The 25,242-nt window shown below is 42.2% G+C and overlaps 1 protein-coding gene across 2 annotated transcripts in view; it reads left to right on the top strand.

Moving 5' to 3' along the window:
- The first annotated feature begins 748 nt into the window (after positions 1–748).
- LOC114666458 (cholesterol 24-hydroxylase-like) overlaps positions 749–25,242 on the top strand; it is an 80,571-nt gene continuing 56,077 nt past the window's right edge. For both annotated transcript variants that reach the window (XM_051920168.1, XM_028821335.2), the window contains exons 1-2: positions 749–1,083; positions 17,663–17,740. In XM_051920168.1, coding sequence (XP_051776128.1) covers positions 935–1,083; positions 17,663–17,740 — 227 coding nt within the window. In that variant the 5' untranslated portion in view covers positions 749–934. The remainder of the gene's footprint in view (positions 1,084–17,662; positions 17,741–25,242) is intronic.

The following is a 25,242-nucleotide window of genomic DNA, read 5'->3' as shown; positions in this document are numbered from 1 at the left end:
GGGCAAAGTCATTCCTGGAAGGCCGCAGTGGCTACAGGTTTTTGTTCCAACCAATTTGCTTAATAAGAAGCACTTATTGCTCTAGAAACACTTCTGCTTCATTTTAGTTATCTCCCTCGTTAAGATTTTGAACCCTTATTGCTTATTTAAGTCTTAAACAGCTGCATTCTCAGTTTTTAATTGCTCCTTATTAGCAATAAGATGCAAATGACAAAAAAAAAAAAAACAGCAGTTATCCATTTTGCTTGTTACCCTTTACACCTGTGTGTATTTATCGTGCACTATTTGGTTTAATTAAATACTTGGAAGTAAAGAGAAGAGAAAAAAGTGAAGGAATGATAATTACCCATCCATTTTACACTTCAAAATATTTGGATGATATCCTTAGAATGGAAAAAAAATCTAGGATATGAGAATGACTTGACATAGCAGAGTTAAAGCACTAATAAGCCATGAAATGTAATTATTGGCAAGGATTGTTTTCTAATTAAGCAACTGGGTTGGAATAAAAACCTGCGGCCACTGCGGCCCTCCAGGAATGACTTTGCCCACCCCTGCCCTACACCGTTCTTTGATACCAACTTCAATCCGTATGTCGCAGGAATCTGCGCAGAAGCGCGCAGTCTGGCAGCAGGGTTGACGGAAGCGCTGTTATAAAAAGCCGTCGGCCTTGGGCAGGATCTTTGACCCGATTAAGAAAATAAACACATATACAAAAACGACTCACCTTTGCCCCACGTTTGGTTTTGATTTACCAGTGCATTGCAGCGCATTTCTTTTGTCTAAGCTCGTTCTGTCAGCGCGCTCACTTATGAGCGCTTTATGGGCGGTTATCGGCAGTGCCCCTTTATTACATTACGTGCTCTGCCGCTGAAACGACGAAAAACTTGAGCGACACGGCTGGAGACAGCGGACTAATCGAAAGCTCGCCGTCATGGCCCTCTTGCAGACTGCTCTCCATTATACCGGCATTGGACTCCTGCTGCTGCTCGTCCCGCTCCTGGCCGCCTTCGGGTTCTACTGCCTTTATGTCAAATACATTCACTTCAAGTTTGACCACATCCCGGGACCCCCACGAGACAGGTGAGCACCCCGGACGTCACGCGACTCCTCGTGCACGGTGTAGTTGGGGTCTGCTTTAGAAACTCTCTCAACTTTAACAAGAGCTCTTTTTTTTTTACGTCACCACCAAAGTTCTGCCCATACTGCCATTTTCTGTTTTAAAGTGTAAGCCAGCGGGGGCAAAGGGGTGGGAGGGGGTTTAGTGGTCAATGCACACTTTAAACGAGGTGTTCTTCTTAAAGCAGGTTATTGCGATTGTAGTTTCAGACATGCAAAGTGGACAAGATGATTACTGGTCCTCGTTTTTAGAGGTCTGAATCATCAAGACGGGACATTCAGAAGTCACGACGGGCTGACAGAATCAGCCTACATTATGGCCTGGAACACAGCGTAACTGTTGTTTTATCATTATTATTATTATTATTTCTGAATACTCAAGCCTACTGACTGCCATTTAGAGACTTAATAAAACAATTCTTCATTCAAGGATTCTGTTTCTCTTACTTATATATCTATCTGATGTAAGTGTGCATTATTCATTTTTTTCTCCACTATTTATGCATTATTATTCTTATCTAATATTTATTTTTCTTTGCATGTAACTGCTTCTTTAACATCTCGTAAAGCACTTTGTGCTACATCCTTTGTATAAAAATGTGCTATAGAAATAACTGCTTTTGTTGATAAAAGCACAGTACTTGCCTCCATTTTACATTCAGTGTGCTTTGGAATGGTTCTTAACCACCTATGTGACAGTTTTCTGTCACTTTAAATCAAATGCAGGGGTTATAAAGCATACCCGTGGAGCCAGCTATAGACATGGCATCTGTCATTTACAGGGCACAGACACAGCTCCAAAGGTCTAATTTGGAGTCCCCAGTGCCATTTCTCATTGGTGCGGGTGTCATTTCCTGTATTATTACTGCAGCATTCTGGACACTGCATTCCTATTTTAAATTGCTTTAAACCGATTTAGGAATTCAGAGGAGTGTTTGTCTCGGGTTCAGATATAATGATTTTATTCTATCCAGTACTTTTACAGGCCCTACTAGTATCCTCCATGCAGCACACTGCAACAATAAAAACTTTCCTCCTTCTTCATCCTACTGCTTTTTCTCCAAGCAAGTGTCTTCCACTGCATCCTGACTCCGACTCGCTTGAATGAGGTTGAATGGCTACTTTTATGTACTTTTATTCAATGACCTGTGATCACTTATAGTGCTAGGGCATAGCACATTGAAAGCACTTCCAGGTCAAACAGAAGTCCCTGAAAGTAAGGACTACTAATCCCAGCAGCCCCCACAGAACCCAATAGGGCTGTCCCACAGGACTACAGGTCCCAGCATGTCCTGCAGATGTCTGTGTGGGAATCCTAGCCCAGGGGTGCTACCATCCAGCATATTTTTGGATAAAGGAGCCAGACATTGTTGTCTCCCCCAGTCCTTCTATTATATTGGTCTCCAGGCTGGGAAGGGGTTCCTGTGCCCTCCCAGCTGTGAAGCTCATACAGGCAAGGAATCATCCTCCATCCCCTTTGGGACGCCTGTCCATCCACTGTGGTACTTACACCAGTCAGATGTGCAAACTGGAATGTCATCCTTCTCTGTCTGTGCAGCATCTTGAAGTGGAGCTTTCAAAGTAAAACTTATACAGGCATAGGAAGAACATGTAAAGTCTACACTATCAGAGATCAAACCAGAAATTAAGGACCACCGTACTGCCTGGAATGAAATTCACTTAATGCCAGATATAATCATTGATTGACATTCGTGCATACTGCATAGTCTAGGGAAAATTGTTTCCAGTCAGTCATGCATTTCTATAAGTAGATACTCAAATTTAGTGTCCTAGGGAACATGGATGTGTTAAGAAGTGATTTGCCACCACTGTACCTACTAAAAATCTAGAACTGTTCAAAATGCAATGTGCCTCAGTGCACATGTTTGGCTCATTTGTGCGTAGCCCCAGTGGTTTGCCCAGACTGTTTATAAAAGCTTTTAGAATATCCTTTTCAGCTACAGTACAGAATGGTGTAGTCTGGCCCAGATTCCCATTTCCATTTTAGCGTACAATTGCTTCTTCGTAAATTTATTAAGTTATGGAAGTTGCAAAGTAAATGGAAAAAACATCTGACGTTAACATAACATTCTCAGACCTGCTTATAAGATACGTTCAGTGTTTTTAAAGTTCACAATCATGGCCTACATTAATTTGTCTTGGGAAATTGTGTGTTTTTAAGTGGAGCATTTTTATAAATAAAAACAAATGCAATGCCTATTTTGTGGTTTAAAATGTTAAAGGACATTACATAGAAAATATGAAAAATAGCCTTAAAACACAACAAAGACACGTTCTTCAAAGCAGCAGAAAACACGCCTTCCCCATTATTGAAAGTGTTGACAGGTAAAATTCTCCAAAACATTTTTTCTCAGCAAACATGTTGTGTTTGATGAATATTTTCCTGGAAATTCATCATGCAGTCGGCTTTGGCAAACTTTTTTCTCCCCAATACCCCATGATGCTTTGCAAGGCCAGTATGACATCACACAGCTGTAGCAGCCAATGTTAGATGGGACAGCCCCGATCCTAGTAAGGCTGACCCTAGTAGTGGGTGTAAAAAAAATTAGCAGAAAACTTGCTAATACATTTAAAAACAAAACACACGTGCAGAAGGAAACTGAAAATGTGTCGGTGTACTTGTGTTTTAAAGTTAATGTCTTTTTGTATGGACATGGATGTGACTGTTATGCAATATGGGAGCCTTCCCCTTTAATAGTACGTATTACCCAAGATGATGTGCAGTTGAAGAAGGGACTAGATCATGAGCTTTAGTCCATCCATCCATCCATTCTGTTCCGCTTATCCGAGGTCGGGTCGCGGGGGCAGCAGCTTGAGCAGAGATGCCCAGACTTCCCTCTCCCTGGCCACTTCTTCAAGCTCTTCCGGGGGAATCCCAAGGTGTTCCCAGGCCAGCCGAGAGACATAGTCCCTCATTAATTTGATTAATTGATTAATGAGCTTTAGTGTTGTGTTTAAAGCACTCATTACCTAAGCACTCAAATCAGAAAATACAACTGTAATAGCTGGAACCATAAGCCATAAACTGAAAACAACTTGGATATGCAGGTTTACAATATGCATGTAATCTTAAGATGCGGATCAATGCTTGAGAATATGTTTGGTTTGAAAGTTGACATTTTAGTTAAGTGTGTTTTAAGGCTTTTTTCACATTTGCAGTGTTGCTCCTTAGACCCCATTTTATACTGCCAGAACAAACACAGTTTTTTTAATATATTTTTAATATATATACACTTTAGAACAGAATTTCCAATGGCATGTTAATGCGTTGTCCTGCAGTGGGTTGGCACCTTGCCCGGAATTGGTTCCTGCCTTGTGCCCTGTGTTGTCTGGAATTGGCTCCAGCAGACCCCCGTGACCCTGTGTTCGGATTCAGCAGGTTGGAAAATGGATGGATGGATATTAATGTGTACCATCACACAAAAAAATAAATAATATAAAAAAATGGCAAGTGTATCTGTTAGCTCAGTTCAGGGCTTTGAGATGACAAAAACCTTTTCAGCAGCAGCAGACACAGCCCTGAGCAGAATGCCAGTCCATTGCTGTATATATCTATATATATATATATATATATATATATATAATTCACTAAGCCGCCGACAAGTAGCCACCCTTGGAAAGCACGCAAGACAGCCACGCCCACCAACTCTAAGACCATTGGATACGACGACAACTCACAGAGCCACGCCCACCAACTCGGACGCAGCAACTCACAGAGCGGGGTGTCATTCACGTTCGTCTCTGCTACACTCCACATGCATCTCTGAAGAAGTATGTTTGTCGCGGATGTGAATCGCTGTATGCGGCATGCAGAACAGTTTGCGAGGGGTATCCCATGGCCTTACAGTTGGTGGGCGGGTCTCTGTTAGTTGCTCTTGCGAGGTTCAGTCTCTCCCTGTGCATTTCCTCTGCGACACACACACAGAGGCAGCGCGAGAGAGAGAGCCGCACACACACACACACACACACACAGGCAGCGCCAGAGAGAGACAGAGGCAGCGAGAGAGAGAGCCGCGCACACACACAGGCAGCGCCAGAGAGAGAGAGAGCCGTGCACACACACAGGCAGCCGAGAGAGAGCCGTGCACACACACAGGCAGCGCAAGAGAGAGCCACGCACACACACAGGCAGCGCCAGAGAGAGCCACGCACACATACAGGCAGCGCCAGAGAGAGGGCTGGACTCATAAGGTAGGAAGGCAGTTAAAGAATGCACTGGGCTTGATTTTGTTTTCACTTCTGTTTACAGTGATCGGTTCGTAGTGTGCATTTTTGAAATGCTACTTTTCTTGGTGGTTTATTAAATTACGGATTTTTTCAAATGTTCAGTTTTTGTTGCTATAGCGCAAACTATTGCAGTGTTAGTTTTCTCTGTTCTTCAAGGTTTTCTCAGTGTTATTCAATGTTTTTACATTTAGTTCACTATTACGCAGTGCATTCTGTGGTTTAGTTAACTATATTTGTGCTTAAAAACTTAGAAAAATATATATTTACTTACAGTTCGTATGGTCTGGAATGGATTAATTGTATTTCCATACAATCCTATGGGAGAAATTGCTTCAGTTCACGACCAAATCGGTTTACGACCAGAGGTTTGGAAAGAATTATGGTCGTGAACAGAGGTTCCACTGCATTCTTTTCGGATATGACGCACGACCGCGTCCACCATCGCAAACTGTTTTACACGGCATGGTCTTAGAGTTAGTGGACGGGTCTCCGTGAGTTGCTCTTGCGAGCGGGCACATGACTAGGCATTGTGTATGCTTCGAGAACGAGGATGGACGTGGCAGGACCATCTAAGAAGAGGCATGTTTGTCGCAGATGTGAATCGCTGTATGCGGCATGTAAAACAGTTTGTTTGTCGTGGATGTGAATTGCTGTATGCAGCGTGTAATACAGTTTGCGAGGGGTATCCCATGGTCTTAGCAGTGTCTATGGTTCGATGTGAATCGCTGTATGCAGCGTGTAAAACGCTGTATTGTATGTTGCCCTCTCCAGAGTAACATCTTTTCATTCACCTACAGTCGTATCCTCAAAACCCACCCCATTTGGACAACTGTGTCTTTCAGGAAGTGTTCACCCATCAATACATAATTATGCGGCGTATGCTACCTGCACAGGGCCGCCAAATTCCAGGGGCCGCCACGCCAATATATATATATTATAATTCACTAAGTCCATGGCAAGCAAGACGCACGCAAGACTGAGCCCCGCTCACCAACAATTCACTAAGCAGCCGATCATGGCACACGCACTACAGAGCCAACAATTCTCACGAGAGCGAAAGCATTTGCCAAGAATGTTTTCATTAATCAAGAACCAAAGTCGGAGGTTCGAAGAAGATCACATATCGTCGTAGTTCCGACCATAAACGATGCAGACTGGCGATCTGGCGGCGTTATTCACATGACCTGCTGGGCAGCCATTACTCCCACTGGCATGCCTCCGCATAAAGTCAAACTTAAAATTGGTTCAGTCGTCATGCTTCTCAGAAACCTCACGCCAGCAAGAAGTCTCTGTAAAGGCACTAGACTGACAGTTCTCAGCATTCACCACAATGTACTGGGGCGTAAAACAATCGCAGCTCCTACCACACAAACTGTCCATATTCCCCAGATTTCTCTGACCCCATCAGATTCAAATTTGCCTTTTACTTTTACACACAGACAGTTTCCTGTTAGATTGGCCTTTGCAATGACAATTAACAAGGCACAGGGACAAACTTTCAAAAAGATATGCCTGTATCCAGAAAACCAGTTTTCAGTCACGGACAATTGTATGTTGCTCTCTCCAGAGTTCCATCTTTTCATTCACTCACAGCACACAGGCGCGCGCGCACGAGAAACACACACACACACACACACACACACACACACACACACACACAGGCATGCGAGAGAGAGAGAGAGAGAGACACACACACTCTCTCTCTCACAGAGGCGCACGAGAGAGACACACACACACTCACAGAGGCGCACGTGAGAGAGAGAGACACACACACACACACACACACGAGAGAGAATCCCTGACCCCATCAGATTCAAATTTGCCTTTTACTTTTACACACAGACAGTTTCCTGTTAGATTGGCCTTCGCAATGACAATTAACAAGGCACAGGGACAAACTTTCAAAAAGATATGCCTGTATCCAGAAAACCAGTTTTCAGTCACGGACAATTGTATGTTGCTCTCTCCAGAGTTCCATCTTTTCATTCACTCACAGCACACAGGCGCGCGCGCACGAGAAACACACACACACACACACACACACACACACAGGCATGCGAGAGAGAGAGAGAGAGAGACACACACACTCTCTCTCTCACAGAGGCGCACGAGAGAGACACACACACACTCACAGAGGCGCACGTGAGAGAGAGAGACACACACACACACACACACACGAGAGAGAATCCCTGACCCCATCAGATTCAAATTTGCCTTTTACTTTTACACACAGACAGTTTCCTGTTAGATTGGCCTTCGCAATGACAATTAATAAGGCACATCGACACACTTTCAAAACACTATGCCTGTATCTGCCAAACCCAGTTTTCAGTCATGGACAATTGTATGTTGCTCTCTCCAGAGTTCCATCTTTTCATTCAATTACAGTTGTATCCTCAAACCCACCCCATTTGGACAACTGTGTCTTTCAGGAAGTGTTCACCCATCAATACATAATTATGTGGCGTATGCTACGCCGTGGGTTGGCTAGTATAGAGATATATACAGTGGTGTGAAAAACTATTTGCCCCCTTCCTGATTTCTTATTCTTTTGCATGTTTGTCACACAAAATGTTTCTGATCATCAAACACATTTAACCATTAGTCAAATATAACACAAGTAAACACAAAATGCAGTTTTCAAATGATGGTTTTTATTATTTAGGGAGAAAAAAAATCCAAACCTACATGGCCCTTTGTGAAAAAGTAATTGCCCCCTTGTTAAAAAATAACCTAACTGTGGTGTATCACACCTGAATTCAATTTCCGTAGCCACCCCCAGGCCTGATTACTGCCACACCTGTTTCAATCAAGAAATCACTTAAATAGGAGCTGCCTGACACAGAGAAGTAGACCAAAAGCACCTCAAAAGCTAGACATCATGCCAAGATCCAAAGAAATTCAGGAACAAATGAGAACAGAAGTAATTGAGATCTATCAGTCTGGTAAAGGTTATAAAGCCATTTCTAAAGCTTTGGGATTCCAGCGAACCACAGTGAGAGCCATTATCCACAAATGGCAAAAACATGGAACAGTGGTGAACCTTCCCAGGAGTGGCCGGCCGACCAAAATTACCCCAAGAGCGCAGAGACGACTCATCCGAGAGGTCACAAAAGACCCCAGGACAACGTCTAAAGAACTGCAGGTCTCACTTGCCTCAATTAAGGTCAGTGTTCACGACTCCACCATAAGAAAGAGACTGGGCAAAAACGGCCTGCATGGCAGATGTCCAAGACGCAAACCACTGTTAAGCAAAAAGAACATTAGGGCTCGTCTCAATATTGCTAAGAAACATCTCAATGATTGCCAAGACTTTTGGGAAAATACCTTGTGGACTGATGAGACAAAAGTTGAACTTTTTGGAAGGCAAATGTCCCGTTACATCTGGCATAAAAGGAACACAGCATTTCAGAAAAAGAACATCATACCAACAGTAAAATATGGTGGTGGTAGTGTGATGGTCTGGGGTTGTTTTGCTGCTTCAGGACCTGGAAGGCTTGCTGTGATAGATGGAACCATGAATTCTACAGTCTACCAAAAAATCCTGAAGGAGAATGTCCGGCCATCTGTTCGTCAACTCAAGCTGAAGCGATCTTGGGTGCTGCAACAGGACAATGACCCAAAACACACCAGCAAATCCACCTCTGAATGGCTAAAGAAAAACAAAATGAAGACTTTGGAGTGGCCTAGTCAAAGTCCTGACCTGAATCCAATTGAGATGCTATGGCATGACCTTAAAAAGGCGGTTCATGCTAGAAAACCCTCAAATAAAGCTGAATTACAACAATTTTGCAAAGATGAGTGGGTCAAAATTCCTCCAGAGCGCTGTAAAAGACTCATTGCAAGTTATCGCAAACGCTTGATTGCAGTTATTGCTGCTAAGGGTGGCCCAACCAGTTATTAGGTTCAGGGGGCAATTACTTTTTCACACAGGGCCATGTAGGTTTGGATTTTTTTTTCTCCCTAAATAATAAAAACCACCATTTACAAACTGCATTTTGTGTTTACTTGTGTTATATTTGACTAATGGTTAAATGTGTTTGATGATCAGAAACATTTTGTGTGACAAACATGCAAAAGAATAAGAAATCAGGAAGGGGGCAAATAGTTTTTCACACCACTGTATATATATAAAAAACCATACAGTAAAGTGAGGGAGTGGGCACTTTAAATTGTTCATAAAATGTGTCTGAGACGGTTGTTTGATGTCTCAATGGGAAAGAGCACATTTTAGAGTTCCTAACATTCCTTTTTCAAAAGGTGAAACAATAAAATTTTTAAATTTCTTATAAAAAAAGTGTGGAAGAAACAAGCTTCACTTTTAGTTTAGGTGATTCAATGCCAAGCCTTGTTGTTATTATTATTATGGGGGAATTCGCATGCTGTGAACACGCAACACTAATTTTGTAAATGTCATTCGATGCTTTTTATAACACAGTTCAAGCTGGTCCACAACAGGTCCTACATGAAGGCCCCTTAGGCAAAATAGCTGCGTCATACTTTGGTCAACTGAATTACAAAACACATTCCATGACACTAAAAGGTGGGTTTGTATACAAGCTTGCAGGGTGTGCCTTTTAGAAGTTCAGTTGAATATCCAAACCTGATAACATCAAGGATTGCTCAAGTAGCTAGAACAAAGAGTTTACAAAATGCAACCCGAGTTGTTTCACAGACTGTGGGCAGGCCTCAAGTTTGATTTTCTTACACTAAATAAACTAACATACAGTATGAATATAGCTGTGCCCAGTTAAACACGTGAGATCTTTATAGGAATACAGGCCAGTGCTTGACTAAGCAAATATATTGCAGGTGTTTTACCTGGCTATGAGTTTAGACCAATGTTAAGTTTGTACGCAGTCAGTTTCACTGCTGCCTCAAGTCTCCTAACCAGCAAAGGAACAGAAGTGTCGATCATCAACCCGACCCCAATTTATTGACCTTGGTCTATATGGCCAATTTTATCTTTGATATACTGTAAATTTCTTATGAATTACTGTAATATTTCAGTTAGCTTGAGTTACTATCATTTGCAAAGCTTTAGGTTATGCAGTACACCCCCAAATTTCGCAGGGGTTACGTTCCTAGAACACCCGCGAATTGTGAAAATCCGCGAATTTTGGATGTGGTTAAACAAAATGCCTATTTTTATAGTTTAAACCCTAAATATGCACCCAAAACACTTTAATTTCAAACTCAGCTTAATACATTACCTAAAAATAATGTAAAGGTAAACCCGTATACTGTACAGTGCTGTACTGATATGTCTCCCGCAGTGCTAGAATGTAAAATACTGATGTACCACTGTATGTACTGTAATTCATGCAAGCGCGTTTTCATTGCCAGAAGCCTTAGAAGGTGCAGGGTGTTTCAACAGCATCTTGGGGCTTTAAGCCTTAAACTGCCACATACTTGGGGGTTAATTCATCCCTGGATGCCAAATACTTTTTTGCTGCACTTTAACTAAATGTCACAATTCACAAAGAAAAAGTGAAATTTTAATGGAACACATTTTTTTTTCCACGCAAAGAGCATCACAATTACTGCAACACTGATAATTTTACACACTGCTAATGAACTGTAAAAACTATTTTAAAAAACTACTGGAACAATATGTACAAGGTGTAAGTGACGCCATGGATGAAATCACTTAGCCAACTGCGCTTGAACTGGCTGCACACAAGCACACAGAGGTAAGTGCTGACGCTGGCAGGCTAGTCTAGTGCAGCGGCTCAATCCCAGGGACAGTGAGGCTGCAGTGCTGCAGGGTGTCACGCTTGAGTCACAGAATTGCACAGAAACACAGGAGATTGGAGAGACAGGAACTTTATTCAAACACTTGAAACAAACATGTCTCTTTCAGAAGTAAAATGAGCTCAGTATGCAGTTAGTTCTCGTTTAAAAGAATAGGCAAACATCATAAGGGAGCACAATGGGAACAGGACACCCAACAGGAGCAGAGGATGTCTGGGGGAGGAGAGAGAAACAAAGCAATCAGCCAAAAAGGACAGGTGCTGTTCAGGCTTTTAAGTATGCGTAGCGTCACCCAAGAAGCTTATCACGCGACAGAGCAGCCACAAGTAAGCCCAGCAAGTAAAGGAGCAATGTGAAGGTAGTCTATCAGTGTTTTTTCAGAGGGATTTTTTTGAGGAGCGTCCGTGTCTTCTAGGGGTGAGTTCAGCCCCCCTGCTCACAAGGGGCTGACTGTGGTCATGAGCTGGCTGCTCAACGAATGTAAGGCACTGACTGATCAGTTCCTGCGTGCTCGCAAATGGCACTGGGATATGACTATAGCTGGTTGTGGCGGTTTAAGGGTTCAGGGGAACAAAATGGAAAACACAAGAACACTCAGCTGGGGATGCATCACAGTCAATCAGCAGCAAGGAGAAATGAATAACACTGTAGCGGTCCAGTGCCGCTAAGATTCACACCGTCGAGAAGATGGCGATTTATTTATTTTTATGGTGGAGATTCCAGGGAGGCACCCAGCCTTGGCCCGACCCGCACACACTCGCAAACAGAGACAAAAACAAAGCAAACCGGTAATCAAACAGCAAATAAAGAATGTAATGAAAACAACGATACCACCCCTGTTCCCCTTACGGCGATTACACATTAAATACAACAAAGCACAAAGAAAACACACACAGTAAATCATGAAAAACAGCAACGGATGAAATGTAATGATGAAAATAGATAGTCCAGAGATCAGCACGTTGAATGGGAAAGTAAAGATAGTCCCACCGCTAGTTCCTGAAATGGTGAAGATGGGTGTACGGGTTCAGGAGCGCTTCTTTCTTTGCAGGATGGCCATGAATCCACTTACAGTCCTCATGTAGACAGGCAGACGGCAGACAATTCAGACACCAATCACAAAATGATCAAGGACAAAACGAATAAGTACAGGTAACCCAACAGAAGGCAGACAAACAGGAACTTGAAACTCAAATTACAAAAACTTTTTTTTTTGCTTTTGGTCACTGGCCCCCTTTTTAAAAGCTGTGCTGACATCCTTTGACCCCAACAGCCCCAGCACCCTCAACAGAAGACCAATTAGAGCCACTGCAGGGACTTCTGGGAGTTGCAGTTTCAAATTCTTTTGGCCACTTTCACCATCCCAAGCTGCGTTTTCCTCTACAGTTGCTTCTTGTTCTCTCTACAGTACAGTATTGCCATGAAAAAAGCCATAAAAATTGTGGAGGATATTTGCGGTTGCTGCTAACAATTATTAGATAGGTTCTAAGGAAAAATCCGCGAGTGATTGAGGCTGTGAGCTCTGAACCATTTCACGGGGGTATACTGTATACCTCTAAAAAGCATTACAGCTATGGCTATTGGTCACATTTTATACGTGACCTCAGAGGTTAAGTACTGTTTAACTAGCGTGTGCTTTAAAATAAAACCTCAGAGGCTAAGTAGCTCTCTTAATGTGTGTTTTATGTTTATGATATTTCATATGCAACCTCAAAGGCTAAGTGCTATTCCTTAGCATGTGTTTTGGGAAAAAAACCTTAGAGGCTACGCATCTTATCTTAACGTGTGTAACATTTGATACAAAGCCTAACTATTTAATAATACTCAACAGTTCTGAATATTCAGACTGTGAACCTCAGGGGCTGAGTTCTAGCATGTCCTTACAGTAAAAAGGGCGATACTTTTTAGATTTAATTACAATGATAGTAGGAAGATAATTCATATAATAATTGTAGCAAGCTCAAAATTATATATATTAACAAAATGGAAGAAAATTATAAAACAGTGAAATAAAGAATACTAGAAATGCACAAACACCATTTCCATTTGCTCCTGAGAAATACAAAGAGAAGGGAAATAGACCAGTACATTGTACATTTTACCCACAGTATGCATGCCAGGGTCCTGCTTCATTAAAAGGCATAATTATAGAAAAATGTTCCAGATATATTAGAGCAGAAACATACCTTTCTGAAAATAACCCCAAAAGATTCATCATAACATTAGCATTAATTTAACACCAAACATACTTATGAAGGTAATACACATGCCAAAGAAATTCTTAAATGATGTCCAGTGATCTAAGAAGACATAAAACTGGTTGACTGTCCATTTGGTGAAGAGGAGGGAGACTTTTAACAGCTGTATTGTTGGGAAAAAGTCCCATCTTCTCCAGACGTAGAACAATTCTCCCAAGATAAAATGAGCTCTTTCTTTCTTTCCTGGAGACAAACAGCAGTTTATTGTTGATACAAATGTAATTTCCTTCTGCCACATGCTCCAAATGCTGACCTGGACAGTGAAGTTTGCATGTTCTCCCCATGTGTATGTGGACTGAGTGTTCCTAACCTCAGGTATTGTTTAATAGCTAGTTATTAGAAGTGTGTCACTAAGCACTCTCAATTTCCAGAATCTGTGTTGTTAAATGACATCCTCCCAGTTTAGGCTCACAAGGAGCTCCCCAGGTTTTGCACATTACTTATTAAGTGAAATATCTGAGATGTTAATATAACAGATATTCAGTATATAATGTAAATGGTATGCTTGTAGAAATGCAGTATATACATGGAAATACTTTCATCTCTATTTCTGCTATTATTTCTATTAACACAGTTCAAGGAGTGACATCAACAGCATTTCAAAAAATTAGCAAAGTAAGAATTTTCTGAAAAAAATGCACTTTCAAAGTTTAAAAATGGGTAGGTGACATATAGTATTGACCAGGAGATATCAAAAATACAGCTAAGAGTGTATATGTGCAGTGATCTAACCACTATCAAAGGGAATCTCAAAAATAAAAACGGCAGCATTTTTAAAATGAAATAACCATTTGCTTAAACGTCAGTCAGTCATTTTCCAACTGTCTATATCCTAACACAGGGTCAATGGTCTGCTGGAGCCAATCCCAGCCAGCACAGGGCAGGAACAAATCCCTGGGCAGGGTGCCAGCCCACATCAGGACACACACATGCAGATACGGACAATTTAGGATTGCCAGTGCACCTAACCTGCATGTCTTTGGACTGTGGGAGGAAAGCCACGCAGGGAGGACCCAGCAAGCGAACCCAAGTCTCCTTACTGTGAGGCAGCAGCACTACCACTGAGCCACGATGCCACCCTTTGCTTAAACGTGTTGCAGGTTAAGTCAACAAGTGACATCAAAACACACTTGTTATTTGATTCTTGCATTTTATGATTATACTGGAAGCCTTGAACTGTCACAGTCTTCTTCTTTCGGCTGCTCCCATTAGGGGTTGCCACAGTGGATCATCTTCTTCCATATCTTCCTGTCCTCTGCTCTGTCACCCCCATCACCTGCATGTCCTCTCTCACCACATCAATAAACCTCCTCTTAGGCCTTCCTCTTTTCCTCTTGCCTGGCAGCTCTATCCTTAGCATCCTTCTTCCAATATACCCAGCATGTCTCCTCTGCACATGTCCAAACCAACGCAATCTCGCCTCTCTGACTTTGTTTGTCTCCCAACCGTCCAACTTGAGCTGACCTTCTAATGTACTCATTTCTAATTCTGTCCATCCTCGTCACACCCAATGCAAATCAGGAGAAAATGGATTTCAGTCACAGACAGTAATATTGTATGGATTATGTTGCTAGTTACAACAGGAATGAGATACAAGTTTACAAGTATAAAGTGTCACAGCTGGCTGAGGCTACAGGGGTGTGAGTAGCTCCAACCAAAGGGGCACGGAAACCTCGGAGGGGGTGCCGAAGGAGTAGTCCCCGGGGTGCCAGTAGGAGGGGGCAGCGCTACCTTTGCGAGGCACGATAGGACGCCAGGTGGTGGTGTCCAGGCAGCGTCTCCGCCCCTGTTTCTGCGTTTTGTTTTGCAGGACCGGACCCTGGAGCTTCAGGAGTAGGACCCACTTCGGGGATGAGCTTCCCTCATGGGACGAGCCGCTCCACCCGACGGGTCTTCGCTGGTGGTGGAGCAGTGTCGCAGGTGGCTGGGACGGCAATCGGCTGGGACACCCTGGAGGACAGGAGGAGGGCTTACGCCTCCCCCAGGCCACGTGGGGGTGACCACCCTGGCGGCTATGGGGACCACGGGTACAGAACTTTGAAGCTCAACCCTGTAGGGGCCTTTGGTCACCGCCAGGGCGTGCCCCAATGCCTTGGGAGCCCTGGACCTCAGCACTTCCGCCACACCCGGAAGTGCTGGGGGGAAGAGGATCAAGGACACCCAGAGTGCTTCCGGGTGCAGAGCCGGTACTTCCGCCACACTGGGGAGTGCCAGCAGAAGCTCATCGGAAGACACCTGGAGCACATCCGGGTGTGGATAAAAGGGGCCGCCTCCCTCCATTCAGGGGCTTGAATCGGGTGGAAGAAGGACAAGGTCTGGGAGGAGGCAAGTAGGCAGCCTGAAGAAGTGAGGCATTTGATGGTGGCCAGGACTTTGGGGCTGTTGTGCACTTTATTGTAAATAATGGACTCTGTAAATAAACGTGTTGTGGGTGAGCTAAACGTGTCCGCCTGTCTATGTCCGGGTCATCTTCCACAAAAGAAAACTGCAAAACTATGTCTATGTCAACATTTTTGGTGAGTATAGTTAAATGTAACAAAAAGTAAAAGGTAATTGCTGAAAATCTAAAGTAAATAAAAACAAAAAAAGGACAAAAAATAAAATTCGAAAATGGCAAAAAACTAAAACTAAATAAAAACTAAAAAAAGAACAAAATCTACATAAAACTAAAATTCAAAAATGGTGGAAAATAGAAATAAAATCAAAAACTAAATAAAAAACAAAAGCTAAAAAATATTTTAAAACTAGAAAAACACTGAGGTGAACATAACATTTTACTAGTAATCCCTTAACCAACAGAGCTTGATGTAAAGTGCAGCAGCAACAGAGCTGACGTGAGGTCATCAAAGAGACGTGTTAAGATAGCTCTGTATGGCGATGGGACTGAGATCCATTAAGAGCAACTGTCACTACTAGGAGGTGACCAGCAGTCAGTTGTCATTACAAACAGTGGTTATATTTGTGTCAAATTACCGTTTAGAAATCACCAGGAGACGCACTCAATTTTATTTAGAGTCAGAATGTTTTCTTTCATACCTGAGAAGCTAAACTTTGCAGAGAATACAGGTAGTCCCCAGGTTACAGACATCCGACCTACGACATACGAACGGGGCCGCAGCTGCGACGCATGTGCCTCAGTAACTGCCGCTCCGTCATCTTCGGCCTGCGGATGCTGCAAGCGGTGGCTGGACGGAGGCTGGAGGGGGGCGATTTCGCTGCTCGCGCAGTGTAGAGTCCCTCGGGTGGCTCCCAGCGGCAAGCGGTTTCACTGCCCGCCCACCACACATGGCTGCTCCGTTCGTTCTAGGTGCGCGGGTGGTAATACTGCAAGCGGTGATCAGGTTGTGGCTGAACGGGACGGCAGGGGGTAGCATTGTAGTGTGCCTCGGATGGCTGTGTGTTGAATGGGGGTGGTGGTGTTGCGTACGCTGCAGGCAGCATACTGTAGTGGAGGTGACTGTGAGGTGAGCTGGTGATGAACCACCCCTCGCTGCCCCCATTCATTCTCAATAGCAAGCCTGCTTGTACTGTTACGCACATAGCAGGAAGTTGTCTTTTGTCAGTACAGGGTGGTCCAGATCTAATTATTTAGATCCAGATTGTCTGGATGACTTTGATTTATGCAGGGACGATTCCACTTCGGTGCGAAGACAATTCTTCATGTCGTCAGTTCGCACAGTTCTCGATGGTCTGGGATTTTTCTGGTGATTTTCTATGTAATAAACTGAATAAGTTATAGCCTAGTGAAAATTGCATAATTAGATCTGGACCACCTTATACATCAGACGTGTTGACGACTGGTGCCTTCCTGCTGTGATAGCTGTACAGTGCTGTGCAGAAGAGCTCATCTTATCCTTTTGTCTTCACCCTTCAACAATGTCTCTGAAACACAAATCTGATGCAAGTGCTGGTGATACAGTAAAGAAGAGAAAAACCATCACCATGGAAAATAAAGTAGAAATAATAAAAAGGTCAGAAAGAGGTGAAACTCCATCATTCATTGGTAGAGCACTTGGTTACAGTCGGTCAGCAATAGCATTTGTTAAAATAATGTACCTGTTCCGACTTACATACAAATTCAACTTAAGTACATACCTACTGTCCCTATCTCGTACGTAACCCGGGGACTGCCTGTACAGCTAAACACAGGCATCATCAGCTGAGCAGAGAAAGTGGTGATTCAGTGTGGACTTTGTGACAGTCCTCATTTTGGTGCTTCTGTAACTGAACCTTCTATTTTCATTTTCCAGCTTCTTCAAAATGTTTTCTTTTTTCTTCTTCAGTTTTTTACTGGGACATTTCACAAGGTATAGGAAGGCAGCAGATAATTATAACGTCAGCCATGAACTATTTCGCAAATGGTAAGTCATTCAAACATATTTTTTATGATTTATGCTGCAACTTTGGTGGTACACCTGAGGTCTATGACAAGTTTTTGTTGCTCTGTTTGTGAGGTTCTGAGTACAGCTTCTTCTTCTTCTTCTTCTTTCGGCTGCTCCAGTTATGGGTTGCCACAGCGGATCATCTTCTTCCAGATCTTTCTGTCCTCTGCATCTTGTTCTGTCACACCCATCACCTGCATGTCCTCTCTCACCACATCCATAAACCTTCTCTTAGGCCTTCCACTGTTCCTGTGACCTGGCAGCTCTATCCTTAGCATCCTTCTCCCAATATACTCAGCATCTCTCCTCTGCACATGTCCAAACCAAGGTTCTGAGTATAGCTACAGTAACTTATTTCTTGTTATTCTTATTTCTGGCAGATTATTTGTCTATAAATTGATTTTTACCTAGTTTTGTTTTTAAAGTGTCACATTTCAATGTCATGTTCAGCTTCATTTATCATTGAAGTTGTTCCTAGTAATCTGCGTTTGTGCATTCATCAGCAAATAATATCATGATCAATGTCTTATTTAAAAGTAAGCTGTTTGGAATCTAAATATGTATCGAATTTTACGATTCAGTACTCAGTTTGAGAGGATTTAGAGCCCCTAAATTAATTTCTGGCATTTATTTTTTGATACTCCACTCTGTTTGAATTGCAGATTAATTTTTGGCCTGTTTCATTCGCCATTTTGATTTGTGCACATTCACTGCGATTTTAGGTGCCCGTTGTTAGGATGCAGGATGGTTATTACGGCCGCGTTCTTAGAGGAGGTGACTTGGGTATTATGACAGAAAAGGAATAAGAGACCTTCAGGAGCAATCCTTCCCTATTTCAGGCTTTGAATAAAAAAAACCTCTGTTGATTCACTTAATAAAAATCTTTGTGCTTCATTATTTTGTGTATTTTCCTTTTGTTTTTGACTTCATTTTTGGCCTTCACACACTGTTTTACCTACACACCTCCTGGTTTTGATCCATTTCCACTTTCACATCCTGCTCCTTGGTACGCCAGATCTTGTCTGCTCTGTAGACATAATCCATACATGTAGTCGATCTCAACTTTGTTTAAGTTAAGGCTATGAAGTGGAACAAGAACCTTTATTCATTTTTTAAAAAGCATTTCAGAAAGTCAACTTAAAGAAAAATCTAATATTAAGTTTTGTTTTGCTCATTCACGTTCATGAACAGTATTTGCTTTCTGATGCTCGCCTATATTTTAACAGTTAATGCCTTCCACTTACTTAGGGGCACAGTGCAGGGCCTGTACGGCCTGTGCTTTTCTGTCAATTGTTACGCTGTACTATAGTCCCCCTAAGTCAACAGGGACTGTTACAGTATGTGTCAATGTGGATGATTAGTGTCATGGACTAGCACTGACAAAAGTCCAGGGCCAGTTTTTGATTCCAGACCACGCATACTTATCTGAGATGAAAACCTAAACTTATTGTCATTCTTTAGCTGATGCTTGGTGCTATTATAAACATTTTTAATTCCTTTCTGTTTATGTTACGATGTATTACTTTTCACATCAGTGGCTTAAGTTAACAAGCGTGTGCGATAATGGTGTTTTTATTTTATCAGACACCATTTATTCCAGCAATAGGTCTGTTTTGGATTTTAACATCAATCATATGTACATCATTAGTTTCTTTATTTAATGGTCATGCAGTCATGGTTGCTCTGAGGCTTGGGAATTGCATCAGCAATTAGAAGGTTGCCGGTTCAAATCCCGTAAATGCCAGAAGTGACTCCACTTTGTTGGGCCCTTGAGCTAGGCCTTTAACCTGCAATTGCTTCATCCTGAGTATGACGTTGATCTGCAAGCAAGTCCTCCCATTTACAGGGAAGACTTGGGGGTTGGTGGCATGATTGGCACTCCAGCCACCGTAAAAAACCTCCACTGTTCTGCTGCACTCGGGTCCCAATCCAGGTGGTTCATTGTGTGGTGGATGCGCCAATGTCCTATCAGCCCATGCTCCCAACCTCTCCTCGTGCACCCTTATTTTTACTACTATGCTCAATTCAAAATTTTTTATTTTCCACACAAAGTTAAATCTTTCTGCATAAAACAGACCTGGGGCATCATTTATAAAACTTAGCGTGGGAAAATATGCACACAGTGATAAAACAGGAAAATGCATGCACCAAAAAAAGATCAGATTTATAAAACCTGCCCTACGCACATCTCTACATAATTCACCCTTTATAAATTACAATCACCTTGTAGGTACAGTACGTTGTGGCCGCTAGGGCTCGCTGTTGCCCCGTGAATCCCCACAGACAGACGTCCAGGACACACGTTTAAAAGCACCAAGAAGAATTTTAATATTTTCTTCAAATAAAGTGCACAAAGCACCACACTCGCCACAATTCCACAATATTCAATAATTAATAACAATAATCAATAATCCTCCACTCCTAGCAGCTTCGTTACCCAACCACCCAACTCCGGCTCTCCTGCTGGGTCTGCATCAGTCCTTTAAATAGTCCTTGACCCAGAAGTGTTCCTTCTCTTCTTCCGGGTCAAACGCCGTATCATCCATCTTGAAGTTGCCCGGAAGTACTGTGGGCTTCCGTCCTCGTGACTTCGAAGTACTTCCGGGTTATAAGAAAAGTAGGAGTCCCCAGGTCCTTTATGAGCTCCCCCTGGCAGCACCCACGGCACCCAACAGGGCTGAGAAAATGGACTCCATGTCCAATGATGCCCTGAGGGAATCCAGGGTACATTTACCGCCCAGGGGAGCTGCCACCTAGCGTCCTGGGTGAGGCAGTGTCCTGGAAATGTTGCCCTTCTCCACTCTTTTAGTTCTGGGACTTCCCGGCTGGATTGAACTGCCGGCCGTCTATCACAATGTGCACATGAACATGCATTGAATGCCACCCTGAAACATCCATACTGTATATGTAGCATGATAATCAACCTTACACATATGCAATCACAATGCTACCGAACTTCATTGGCTGGTAGAGCAGCCTCCCATATAATGCGCCAAGACCCCACCACCTGCATTCAAGAGTATCTGGTTGTGCTCCGCAACTGAGGGCAGAATATCATGTGCAGCATTATAGGACCTCTAGGAAGACCTTCGCTCAGAAGTTACAACAGCTCACCAATATATTAGCTGATCAATAACCAAAAAGGTTCTTCAGTGCAGATATGTAGCATTGGCCCCCTTAAAAGGGAACTAAAATACAATCAGCACAGCAGATTCATTGTTTTTGAGGTGTGATATATTTGTCACGTCAACGCACAATGTAACAATGGCTTGGTGATATTAATTATTATGTGTGCGAGTCTTCATTTAGCCAGTTTGGCTGCATCTCCCTGCTTCATCAAGAGTGTCGTTATTTCCCAGTTTCTCCCAGGATTTTTTTATTATAATAGAGAGATGTATTAAATGATTCAGTAGCAGTGGCTAGTCTAATACAGCAAGTACATTTGCTACTTGTATAACTACAGCTCAGGATATAAAGAATGTAGTGAATGCTTATCAAATCCAGCTTTCCACACTCTGCTCCTTAAAGCAAGCACATTTTTGCCAGACTCGTGAGCACACACATTCTTGTAATGTTTTAATCTCTCATTGGCATGCAGCAGTATTCTTGCATGGCAATTTTAAGAGATTCATTTCTTTTTCATTTTTTAGGCTGTATCAGAGTTACACAATCAAAAAGATTGATCTTTTATGTAAACTACTTAATTGGTAAGCTCATGGCTTTTCTGTAAAACAAGATGCAAGATTTTTTATTTGAGTTATCTTTACTCAGGTTCTAGTGCAGAGTGGCACACTGGCCGAGCTATAAAACAGAGCCTTGTGTATCCCTAGGCTGTTGTACACTACCGACAAAAAATATTCCGCCCCTTGGAAATTTTCACATTTTATTCCTATACAACATTGAATTACAGTGATTTATTTGGGCTTTTTCGACACTCATCAACAGAAAAAGGCATGTTAATGTCAAAGTGAAACAGATCTCTGTAAAGTGGTCTAAATTAATTACAAATATAAAACACAAAATAATTGATTGCATCAGTATGACACACCTCTGTCCTCACTGGTGTAGCCATTTGGTTTTGGAAGTCCCAGAATTAGTTCAGTAGAGATCAGCATGCACATTCTGAGAAACATGGAATGTTTGAGAAATGCTGGACAACAATGAACTCATTAAAGGGTATCAGTTTGACAGAGATGGAATAATATTCATAACAAGTCTTGTACATCACGTGTTTGCACCCCTGTGACGGACGAGGCCGATTTCGCACTCCCTTGGTTTGAGAAGAAGTATGAAAAAATATGAGGTTAACGCAGAAAAACAGATCACCAATTGAAGCTTTATGAATAATGGATACTTTATTCACAGCTAACAAGAGGGTGGAAAGAGCAGCCTTCCACACCTCAACCACACAAAATACAAGTATGAAATGATTTAATTATTTAGGAATGGATAGATAAATTAAGATTTTGTACAAATAATGTTTTTCATTTTTCTTCCTCGATGGATTCTGGCACCCCCAGCAACAGTTGCTCGCATCTCGGCGTGGATAAGCCATGCACAGTCAGCTGAAATGAAATGTTCTGTTTTTGGCCACAGGGAAAATGCAGTTTTGCAAAAGCAAGGATCTGGTTATGTCACAAACAACCAAATTTTCTACCAATATTTGAACACACTTACAATGTGTGAGGTAATATGCAAATTTATACATTTTCCCCACCAGTCTACGTCAGGTAATGTTAAAGCAAGCTGCAGTCATGCAAATTGACATGCACATAAAGATCATTGACTCAAGGGTGGATAAGCACATACGGTCATATGAAAAAGTTTGGGACCACTCTTAATTCTTTGGATTTTTGTTTATCATTGGCTGAACTTTCAAAGTAGTAACTTCAGGTGCATAAATTTGGGCACCCAAACAGAGATATTACAGTAATACTTAGTTTAGCCTTCTTTTGCAAATATAACAGCCTCTAGATGCTGTCCTCCTATAGCCTTTGATGAGTGTCTGGATTCTGGATGGAGGTATTGTTGACCATTCTTCCATACAAAATCTCTCCAGTTCAGTTCAATTTGATGGCTGCCGAGCATGGACAGCCTGCTTCAAATCATCCCATAGATTTTCGATGATATTCAAGTCAGGGGACTGTGATGGCCATTCCAGAAAATTGTACTTCTCCCTCTGCATGAATGCCTTTGTAGATTTCGAACTGTGTTTTGGGTCATTGTCTTGTTGGAATATCCAACCCCTGTGTAACTTCAACTTTGTGACTGATGCTTGAACATTATCCTGAAGAATTTGTTGATATTGGGTTGAATTCATCTGACCCTCAACTTTAAACAAGGGCCTCAGTCCCTGAACTAGCCACACAGCCCACAGCATGATGGAACCTTCCGCCATGCAAAGCGATTTTTGTTATTACCATATAACTCGATTTTTGTCTCATCAGTACAAAGCACTTTGTTCCAAAATGAATCTGACTTGTCTAAATGAGCATTGGCATACAGCAAGTGATTCTGTTTATGGCGTGTGCGCAGAAAGGGCTTCTTTCTCATCACCCTGCCATACAGATGTTCTTTGTGCAAATTGCGTTGAATTGCAGAACGATGTACAGATACAGCATCTGCAGCAAGATGTTCTTGCAGATCTTTGGAGGTGATCTGTGGGTTGTCTGTAACCATTCTCACAATCCTGCACATATGCCGCTCCTGTATTTTTCTTGGCCTGCCAGACCTGCTGGGTTTAACAGCAACTGTGCCTGTGGCCTTCCATTTCCTGATTCCATTCCTTACAGTTGAAACTGACAGTTTAAACCTCTGAGATGGCTTTTTGTAGCCTTCCCCTAAACCATGAGACTCAACAATGTTTGCTTTCAGATCTTTTGAGAGTTGCTTTGAGGATCCCATGCTGTCACTCTTCAGAGGAGAGTCAAAGGGAAGCACAACTTGCAGTTGACCAGCTTAAATACCTTTATATCTCATGATTGGACACACCTGTCTATGAAGTTCAAGGCGTAACGAGCTAATCCAACCAATTTGGTGTTGCAAGTAATCAGCATTGAGCAGTGACATGCATTCAAATCAGCAAAATTACAAGAGGACCCACATTTTTGCACAGGCAGTTTTTCACACTTGATTTAATTTCATACAACTAAGTACTGCTTCACTAAAAATCTTTGTTTGGAAACACCCCAGTACTCCGCTGTTCTTAGGAAATGAAAGACATGCCACTGTTATCTTTTTTGTTGAAAGTAGAGTCAATTATTATGCAGGCTGAGAGGGGTTCCCAAACTTTTTCATATGACTGTATATGTGAATCACATACCATATCAGAGGTGTTCATGGAGGCCAACTGCAGTGCCTTAGGCAGCAGATTACCCTGAACACAGGTGGGGCTAGATGGGTGACTGGCAGCAAAATGTCACACAGGTACGCTGAGCTCTGCATTTCACAAACCTCTGGAACATTTGCATTACACTTCATTAGCAGAGACTCTATTGTGCATTAGATAAATAATAGCTTTGTGGAAGATAAGGGAGGATCACAGAGAGAGGCACGGCATGTGACAGACAGCATGACGATGGGGAACATTGAAAGAGTGAACACAACATCAGAATCAGCGCCAGAATAGATGTTGCTACCTTCAGTAACTTTACAAGGAGTTTCCAGTAGTCATTTGAGAAATTGATTCTAAAAGTACAGATGTGGATCATTCATTGTTAAATAAATGTGTCCGTTATTGGGCTTTACTCTCATTTGGTGTGTGTGTCTCAGCCTTTCCATCTTGGTGCTCATTATGGTATTATTTATAAAGTTGTTGCAAAGTAGCAACAATTAAAGTGCAGCTTAGCGCAATATTCTATTTATTGTGTTTTTATTTTTCTTCTACTCCTACAATATTTTTATTATTACCTTTGTGTTGAAGCCTTAGCATTAGTATCAGAAAACTAAAAAAACATCATCATTATATCCAAGGAAACTATAAAATGCAGTCATGAGTGCCAATTTGCAGCTTGGGCTGCAGTTAAAATGTGACATCAAGTACTCTGAAACGTGAACTCCTACTCCTCACTGGTAGTGGATGCAGAGTGCTGATTAACTACTGTATTTCAGGGGGCAGATTCTTATCTTAGTCAGACAAACAGTGCAATTCCTAGGAGTAATTCTGAGATGTATGATAAATATGGGCACAGATGTCAACCCAACTGAGAAATTGTGACTGAACTTGATAAAGTCTGTTCACTCACGGGAGCGGTTTTGCAAAGAAGAATAAGGAAAAATGAAGTGTCCAGATGTGCAAATATGCAGTCAGTTATTTTGTGTTATGTATTTGTAATTAAAGTAATTCAGATCCCTTTGCAGAGATGTGTTTTCACTTTGACATTAAAGTGTTGATCAGGGTCAAAAAAGCTGGATTGGAATCCACTGTTATTCAATGTTGTATAAGAATAAGATTTTAAACATCCCCTAAATACATTTTATAA

This window comes from Erpetoichthys calabaricus, chromosome 16 (assembly GCF_900747795.2).
Source record: "Erpetoichthys calabaricus chromosome 16, fErpCal1.3, whole genome shotgun sequence".
Classification (NCBI taxonomy): Eukaryota; Metazoa; Chordata; class Cladistia; order Polypteriformes; family Polypteridae; genus Erpetoichthys; species Erpetoichthys calabaricus.
This window is presented reverse-complemented; position numbering and strand designations above follow the sequence as displayed.